This window comes from Pagrus major, chromosome 23, assembly GCF_040436345.1.
Source record: "Pagrus major chromosome 23, Pma_NU_1.0".
NCBI lineage: Eukaryota > Metazoa > Chordata > Actinopteri > Spariformes > Sparidae > Pagrus > Pagrus major.
The window spans coordinates 28,855,291-28,863,102 of record NC_133237.1 but is presented as its reverse complement, the minus strand read 5'-3'; the positions used below and the strand labels follow the sequence as shown (position 1 = coordinate 28,863,102).

Genomic DNA, 7,812 nt, shown 5'->3' with positions numbered 1-7,812 from the left:
CTCTCCGAAGCAGCGACCTGCCTCGCCAAAGATCCTCTCTGCAGCTCAAGAGGACTCACTCCTCAGGAATACTGGGACCGTTTTAAACTGTCCGTGACGCCTCCTCCGACCAGCCTGGAGCCTCCTGAAGGGTCCTGGAACTTCCAGACTTACTGTGTTTCCAGGTTTTCTAAAAAAGGGTTCAAGGATGCTTTTGGGAGAGTTCATGGGGTGTCGTTAGGGTTCCAGGTTCCACTCCCTTATATAAGTCCTTAAATGAGGTTCCAGGATGATGGTGAGAGTAAGGTGCTTGAAAATATTCCTGAGGTCATTGAAGTAGCTCCTTGGGTTCCTCCAAAGCTCAGGACGCATTTCAAGGGCCCCTTCATATATCTTTGGAGCCCTCAAAATGACCCTTGAAGTCCTTGAATGATCCCTGAAACCTCTGGATGGATTCCAGGACTGCTCAAGGACCGAACAGGCTGTCAATGGGACTGAGTCTCCATAAATAAGTTCAGAGTGAGACCTCCTGCCTGTGTTTCCTCCTCTGTATATGAACCTGCTCAGCATAAACCACTTCCTGTTTCCCATCAGAGACAATAAGTGTTAAAAGTGATGCTGAGCTGTTAGTCATCAGTCATATACAGTTTACATGTAATGAAAGTTTACACCAGACTCCATTTAAAATAACAGCATTTAAAGTATACACCAGACTCCATTTAAAATAACAGCATTTAAAGTATACACCAGACTCCATTTAAGAATTGTTCATTTTAACAGCATCATAGTCCATTCAGTGGTGAAGGAAACTGGATCCCAGTACATTAAAACTAACATTAATAATAATAAAGGTATATACTAACACTGTACCTCCATTATACTGTATTTCTGTCTGATAGCAGCAGATATTTCAGAAGATGACAGATTATATTCAGAATTAGGTTAATATTATTGTTTTCAGGTACAAATCTGTGTGCAGAGTTTCAGAGCTGACTCGACCTGAACGAGACTTCCTGTTCTGTAGTTGATATAAAATCATGATCATGAATGTTCAATGTATCAGTCACACATGACTGTGATACAGCTCCACCTGCTGGTCACACTGAGGCTCTGCAGCTCCACCTGCTGGTCACACTGAGGCTCTGCAGCTCCACCTGCTGGTCACACTGAGGCTCTGCAGCTCCACCTGCTGGTCACACTGAGGCTCTGCAGCTCCACCTGCTGGTCACACTGAGGCTCTGCAGCTCCACCTGTCATGAATGATGTCCAGTTTGAATTATTTCATTTGATCGTTACAGAAACTGTGACTGTTTTCACAATAAGAGCGAAGGAAGATGAATAAAACATGACAAACTGCTCTGTTGTCGAAATTATTTATTTATTTAAAATTCGTTAACATGTTCTGTTAAAACCACGTATCTCCACACTGACAGATCACACCTGTATCCATCATTTAGAGGATTTACAAATAAAAACAACTGGATCATCAAAAGTCACACATCTTCCTCGTTGCTCTGGGCGACAGGACATCCCTTGTTGCTCGGGGCGACGGGGTTCCAGGGTTGTTTCCGTGGAGCTCCGTCTTTGTCTTTCTTCTCCAGCGGCTTCAGGTGACACGTCAGGACCAGGTCCCTGACAGAGACACACAGGTAACACAGAGTCTGAAAGTCTTTCAAGGACCCATGGAAGGTTTTCAAGGACACCAGGAGCCCCATACCTGGGTCGTGGCTGTAGGAGGTTTCCGAGGGCCCTGGAGTTACCTGAACTGGCCGTAGGAGGTTTTCCAGGACCCTTGAATTACCTGAACTGGCTGTAGGAGGTTTTCCAGGACCCTTGAATTACCTGAACTGGCATTAGGAGGTTTTCCAGGACCCTTGAATTACCTGAACTGTCCGTAGGAGGTTTTCCAGGACCCTTGAATTACCTGAACTGGCTGTAGGAGGTTTTCCAGGACCCTTGAATTACCTGAACTGGCCGTAGGAGGTTTTCCAGGACCCTTGAATTACCTGAACTGGCCGTAGGAGGTTTTCAAGGACCCTTGAATTACCTGAACTGGCTGTAGGAGGTTTTCCAGGACCCTTGAATTACCTGAACTGGCCGTAGGAGGTTTTCCAGGACCCTTGAATTACCTGAACTGTCCGTAGGAGGTTTTCCAGGACCCTTGAATTACCTGAACTGGCTGTAGGAGGTTTTCCAGGACCCTTGAATTACCTGAACTGGCCGTAGGAGGTTTTCCAGGACCCTTGAATTACCTGAACTGTCCGTAGGAGGTTTTCCAGGACCCTTGAATTACCTGAACTGTCTGTAGGAGGTTTTCCAGGACCCTTGAATTACCTGAACTGTCCGTAGGAGGTTTTCCAGGACCCTTGAATTACCTGAACTGTCCGTAGGAGGTTTTCCAGGACCCTTGAATTACCTGAACTGGCTGTAGGAGGTTTTCCAGGACCCTTGAATTACCTGAACTGGCCGTAGGAGGTTTTCCAGGACCCTTGAATTACCTGAACTGGCCGTAGGAGGTTTTCAAGGACCCTTGAATTACCTGAACTGTCCGTAGGAGGTTTTCCAGGACCCTTGAATTACCTGAACTGGCTGTAGGAGGTTTTCCAGGACCCTTGAATTACCTGAACTGGCTGTAGGAGGACACTCTCTGGCTGACGGCCCTCAGCTTCGCCTCGTTCTCTCTCTTGTATCTCTGCTCAGACTCGATCGCCCCTCGCAGCTCTCTCTCCAGCGCTGAGAAGTCGATGACATCACGCTCTGACCTCGCCATCATCTGATGATGTCACAGAAGACAGGAAGCGTTCCAGGATGACATCATAAACTTCAGTTTGTAGATTCTCTCACAACTCAACCCTCACAATACTCAACAGACATACTCGAGTAAAAGTCCTAAAGTACTCCACTACACTTATTTGATTACTGTAGTTACTTTCCACCGTGTTCGTCTCTCGCAGGTTGGGTCATCACATCCTGAGTGATGTTTACAGTTCAGCTGAATCAATGTTTTCTTTCTTCGTTTGTTTGTTTTCGTCACTTTTAGAACAATAAAGCGGGATGAAGTATCTCTGCTGACGTCAAATATTCCACTTTAAACTGTGTTAAACGTGTTGTTATTGAACCGCTAACAGCTGGCCACAATAAGCTAACATGCTAGCCTGATGCTAACGCTAACTTTAGCTGATTAAATGGATCAACACAGTTTACGTGTAAACCGTGTTGTGGCTAACGCTAGCTCTCAGCTAGCTAACATCACACAGCTCAACCTGCTGTTACTGACCGTTAGCTTCCAGGCTAACAGCAGCTAACACACAGGTGAGACCTGACGTACCTGCAGCCCCTCGCGCTGCCGTTTCTCCTCAGGCTCCTCGAGGCTCACACACAACAAACCGTCTCCATGACGACGGGCTGCCGGCCGGCGCCTGCGCAGTGCACTGGCTGCAGCCATTCAAATAACTGCAAAGTAACTGAGTACAGTACTCAGATACTTTTCTCAAGTACTTTCATTCTATTCCACTTGATACTTTTACTCTATTACACTTTACAGATTTAGATTACTGAAACAGATACAATCAATAATAATTGATGATGACGTCAAATATAATAAACAACCAGCTGATCAACACATTAATGCATCAATAATAAAATACACATGTGGCTTTGATGCAGCATGTAATCTGTAAAGTAACTAGTAACTAGAGTTATCAGATAAATGTAGTGGAGTACTTAGTTACATTTCATCAGTGGAAACATTAAACTCAACAAACAAGTTTTTTGTGTAACCGAGCTGATTACAAACACTTCCTGTATTTTATTTTATCATCCTGAAGAGTAACTAAGTACATTTACTCAATTACTGTTACAGTACATGTACAACTTCAAAGTGCTTTACTGGAGTTTTTTCATTTAATGCAACTTTATACTCGTACTCCACTACATCTCAGAGGTAAGGATTGTGATTTTTACTCCACTTCATTTGTCTGACAGCGTTACTAGTTACTTTTCAGATTACTTTCCTGTCCAGTGAAAACCACGTATCTCCAGATGTTTGTGATAAACTGTTGTAAATAGTATCCTGTACAGTATATTATCCTGCATTATGAGTACTTTTACTTCTGTTACTTTAAGATGCAAATACTTTTGTCTTTTTACTTGAGTAAAATATTAAATGCAGGACTTTTTCTGTAATAGAGTACTTTTACACTGTGGTATATGTAGTATTAGTCATAGTACTTTTTTCCACTGCTGTTGATATGACATCATGATATGACATCATCAGGTATTCAACATACACGACAATAACATGAATAATTAATGAGGACTGAATAAGACAGCAGACAGGTGACAACACAACATCTACTAAGTACTAATACACTGTTTTTGAATACTTAATTACTCAAAGTATCCAAGTACTTCCAAGTACCTTTTTGTAGAATGTATCTCTTCCCCTGTGACATCACAGCAGGTGAGACTCAGGTGAGGTCACGTGACTGCAGGTGAAATCAGAAAGTGTTTCCAGAGAAGTGAGGGGGCGGAGCCTGGAGGTGATCAGGTAGATGAAGGGTAGGTCAGAGCGAGAGACGAGGAGTGAACCGGACCAACAGGAAGCCGACTCCACATCTGATCCAGTTTCTGTCACATCTGATCCAGTTTCTGTCACATCTGATCCAGTTTCTGTCACATCTGATCCAGTTTCTGTCACATCCAGCTGGTTGATAAAGGTAAGAAGACTGTGCTGGTCTGAGCTGTGCTGGTCTGAGCTGTGCTGGTCTGAGCTGAGCTGGTCTGAGCTGTGCTGGTCTGAGCTGTGCTGGTCTCAGCTGTGCTGGTCTCAGCTGAGCTGGTCTCAGCAAACATCTTGAAACTGAAACTCGGAGCTGACGTCATGTTTCTGCTGCATTTGTGTTTAAACAGGAACATTTTTTAACAAACTGGATCTTTTTCTCGAAACATTTGAACCTTTTATCTTTTTACTTCAAACGTGATTGCCTTTTTCAAACGAATCCAAAATCTGCTTCAGACTTTAAACAACTAAAAACATTTCTGCTGTTCGTAAAATGTTTTGTGAATATTGTCAGCGTGGAACAGAACCATGGAACCAGGAGGAACCGCCACAGGAGGAACCGCCACAGGAGGAACCGCCACAGGAGGAACCGCCACAGTGACCAGTTCTGCTGGAATGTTCCCACAGAGTGAGACTTTTGTCTCAGACCTGTTTTCAGCTGTGAAGCGTGTCGACGCTCAGACTCAACCGACCTGTTCATCGTCACCTTTTCTGATGTCATCATCAGGAACTAAAACATGAGCAGATGTTTTAGTGTCACACACGCAAGAAACAACCCATATCATCAATACAGTAAATATGTAATGATTTATGTTTATGTTAAACATATTTCTGCTGCGTTTCAGCACAAATGACTTTAACTGTGTAAAAGTATAAAACCTGCTTTAAACGTCTTCATTAACATCAGCAGAACGTTTATTATGGACGTAAAGTCTCAAGTCTGCTGACTCGTTTAAACTCAATCAACAATTAGAAACTTGATTTTTAATTATTTCTTATGAGGAAATTTATCACAGTTATTAAACGGTTCAGTGAAAAGTTACAAAAAGTCTCGTTACGCTGTTCCTGATGATTCCACTCTGTCTGGCAGACGCTTTGGATTTGTGTCTGCAAATTCCTGTATTTTAAATAACTATCAGTGTTTTGAGTGTTTAATAATTAGTTTAGTGTGATTGTTGGAGGAAACACTGAAGACAAAGAAGAAACTGTCAAATGTGACTCATTCATAAAGATTCACATTCAAAAATAACACGTTTTAAAAATGAAAAGTAAATCCTTGAGACGCTGTGGTGGTCGTTGTTGTTGTCGACGTCGTCATTGTTGTTTATCATTATGTGTTATTGTTATTATTATTGTTATTGTGTGACTATTTTCATTCTGTAATGTTTATTTTGTAACCAGACGTTGACTCCGCCTCCTGTCAGACTGCAGGTGTAAATTAGCTTGGAGCTAACTGGTGCAGTGAAGAAGCTGAGCACATTTTGCCATTTTGAGATTTTTACATCAACTTGCTGCTTCTGTTCCACAGTCACGTTGTTCCTGAGGTCCGATATGAGACAGTGAGAACAGTAAAGCTGTTTGTGTTGAGTCAGCGCACACACTGAACGTGGTCCAGTGTGTCACAGTCAGAGTCTCACAGCTGATCACGTTCTCAGTGTTTCAAGTTTCAAGTTTTTTATTGTCAATTTCTCCACATGTACCAGACACACAGAGGAATCGAAAAGACGTTTCTCACTATCCCACGGTGAGAGAAATAAAGTGCACAAGCACAACAGATGAAGACAGACATTTCCTAACACTAAAGTAAACAATAACATATAAAACACTACTGTTTCTGTATGTACAGTATGTCCAGTGTCTGTATGATATGTAGTGTAAAAAAAGATAGTCAGTATAGCGGCAAAACGTTTCTGTATGATGTATTGTAATAGTGCAAAAGACAGTCTGAAGGTCAGGGTTCAGAGTCCAGAGTTTTTTTTTTTTTTGGGGGGGGGGGGCAGAGAGGGGGGAGAGTTCACTCCACAGCAGCACCATTGATGGTCAGTGGTGGGTGTTGGGTGTGGCCTCTCTGGTAGTCAACAACAATCTCCTTGGTCTTGCTGACATTCAGCAGGAGGTTGTTGTCTCTGCACCATGTGGTCAGAAGGTCGACCTCCTTCCTGTAGTGGGACTCATCGTCCTTGGTGATGAGTCCCACCAGAGTTGTGTCCGCAAACTTCACCATGTGATTTGTGCTGTGGGTTGGTGTGCAGTCGTGAGTCAGCAGGGTGAAGAGCAGGGGACTGAGCACACAGCCTTGGGGGGCCCCTGTGCTGAGTGTGTTGCTGCCGACACGTACTGCTTGTGGCCTCTCACTGAGGAAGTCCAGCAGCCAGTTGCAGAGGGAGGTGTTGAGCCCCAGCTGGTCAAGTTTGCAGATGAGTTGTTGTGGGATTATGGTGTTGATGTTGAACTGACGTCTACGAACAGCATTCTCACATGAGTCTATAAAGTTTATAAAATGAATCTGTAAAGTTGTTCATGTAGTGAAGTAACACTTCAACATTTCTCTGAGCATAAAGGAATAGATAACAGAAACACTGCAGTAAAGTAAAAGTACTTCACTTGTACTTGAGGAAAAATACTGAGTTACTGTCCAGCACATGTGAACGTGTCTGCTGATGTCTCCAGTGTTGAACAGGCAGCAGAGATGGACACAGTGAAAGAGGCTCTGCTCAGAGAGCTGAAGAATCTGCAGGGTGACGAATTCAAAGACTTCAAGTTCTACCTGCTGGAGTACGGAACCAAAGTCCAGAAGACTCTGCCCAAAGATCAAAGTTTCCTAAAGATCTCCCCCTGCGACCTGGAGGACGCAGACAGACGGAGGACGGTGGATCTGATCACTCAGGTGTACAGCCAGCAGCCGGTGCAGGTCACCCAGGAGGTGTTACTGAAGATGGGGAGGAACGACGTGGCAGAGAGCCTGGCACAGTGCTCAGCAGGTGAGAGGACATCAGGACAGAACCACAGACACATCAGATAACACTGTCCGTCCACACGTCAGGCACTTTGGTTTCATTTCATTAGGCTCCAGTACAGCCACTGAAAAAAACAGAGGTCGAAGGTTTCTGAGAGAAAGTCTTTGAGTGCGACCCTCAAAATAAATAAAAGAATAAATTCTGAGTCTGGTCCTCCTCCGTACTCTCTCTTCCCTTTGCTGATTAGTCACTGACATTGAAAACTGATTATTGATATATTTAAATTTCAGTCTGCAGTCTTTGATTTACAGCAGG

General features: G+C 43.6%; 1 protein-coding gene across 2 annotated transcripts; it reads right to left on the bottom strand.

Moving 5' to 3' along the window:
* Positions 1-1,336: 1,336 nt before the first annotated feature.
* dnaaf19 (dynein axonemal assembly factor 19) lies at positions 1,337-3,375 on the bottom strand. Of its 2 annotated transcripts, none has more exons than XM_073495188.1 (3): positions 3,308-3,375; positions 2,601-2,752; positions 1,337-1,611 (listed from the first exon to the last, which is right to left on the bottom strand). In XM_073495188.1, exons 2-3 carry the CDS (start codon positions 2,750-2,752, stop codon positions 1,473-1,475), a joined length of 291 nt encoding a protein of 96 aa, XP_073351289.1. In that variant the 5' UTR covers positions 3,308-3,375; the 3' UTR covers positions 1,337-1,472. The 2 variants fall into 2 exon arrangements, with proteins under 2 accessions (XP_073351289.1, XP_073351290.1); XM_073495189.1 differs by lacking the exon at positions 3,308-3,375 and adding an exon at positions 2,916-3,204.
* Between the last annotated feature and the right edge of the window lie 4,437 nt (positions 3,376-7,812).